Source organism: Cyprinodon variegatus, unplaced genomic scaffold (genome assembly GCF_000732505.1).
Source record: "Cyprinodon variegatus isolate N-32 unplaced genomic scaffold, C_variegatus-1.0 Scaffold250, whole genome shotgun sequence".
In the NCBI taxonomy this organism is placed as follows: Eukaryota; Metazoa; Chordata; class Actinopteri; order Cyprinodontiformes; family Cyprinodontidae; genus Cyprinodon; species Cyprinodon variegatus.
Window position 1 is genome coordinate 198,255 of NW_015150703.1, and position 954 is coordinate 199,208.

General features: G+C 41.6%; 1 protein-coding gene across 1 annotated transcript in view; it reads right to left on the reverse strand.

Moving 5' to 3' along the window:
- Nucleotides 1–210: 210 nt before the first annotated feature.
- Nucleotides 211–954, reverse strand: part of LOC107089389 (ATP-dependent RNA helicase DDX39A-like) — a 21,263-nt gene continuing 20,519 nt past the window's right edge. The window contains exons 9-11 of the mRNA XM_015382145.1: nt 569–635; nt 361–450; nt 211–241 (exon numbers count right to left, since the gene is read on the reverse strand). Of these exons, the coding sequence (XP_015237631.1) occupies nt 211–241; nt 361–450; nt 569–635 (188 nt within the window). The remainder of the gene's footprint in view (nt 242–360; nt 451–568; nt 636–954) is intronic.

Consider the following 954-nt stretch of genomic DNA (forward strand, 5'->3'; position numbering starts at 1 on the left):
ATAACAAAAAAATTGCATAATACAAAATTAAACATGTAAACCAAAAAATATGGCAGTAAAACAAACCTTTGATAGATCCGGCCCTCTGTGTACAAAATGACAATAAAGTTTGTCTAAGTCTAAATTGAATTTGATCCCAACGTGTTTCAGTAAAGCAACTTGTTGAGATGAAAACCAACTTTAACAGTAAGAGGTTATGTTTATGTTAGCTTAACACGGATTCAGATTTACAGTGACACACCTGCAGACACAGCAGAGCAAACACGCATCCATCATAAGTCAGGTAGGGCAACAGCACTTAGAAGGCTGTGAAACGTGCTCCTCGTCTTTATTAGCAGCCTTGGCGTCCAATCTGTGCACCTGGTGACAGTGATGGAGCAGTCCATCTCAGCCAGGCTGCAGAGAACGGCGGAGGGCTGTGAAGGGAATAGAGGCGGACTGACCCACATCCTGAAGAGACATTCGTTTCATTACAGAACTCCAGAGAGACAGAATAAGAATTGGAGAAGGGGAGAGTCTGAGGTGACGGTGGGAGGATTGTTTTATTACAAAACCCAAGAGCACTAACCTGTCCATGCAGTGAAAGATTGCCTCAGCAATGCCTCTGATGTTCAGGTCAAAGATGTGAGAAAGCTCTGCAGATGATGAAGTCAAAAACAATTCAAAGCGCCGCCTGTTTTGCCTTTAAACTACGGCTGTCATGCGCTCCACACGCCTGCATAGCGGAGGACACATTTAATGCAAGAAAACAAGATCAGCACATTAGGAACCGCTTCCCTTTTAAGCCTAAAAAACCTTGAATATGGAAAAAAAAACTAACATTTTATGCAAAAGATGAACAGTTCTTGTAGAAGGAAAGCAGAAGCCTGCAGTTAAACTAGGAAATGAGCTCGTAGAAACTTTCATTTTCATGATTATATGGCAATGTTCTTGGAAACGCTCAATAGTGAAAAT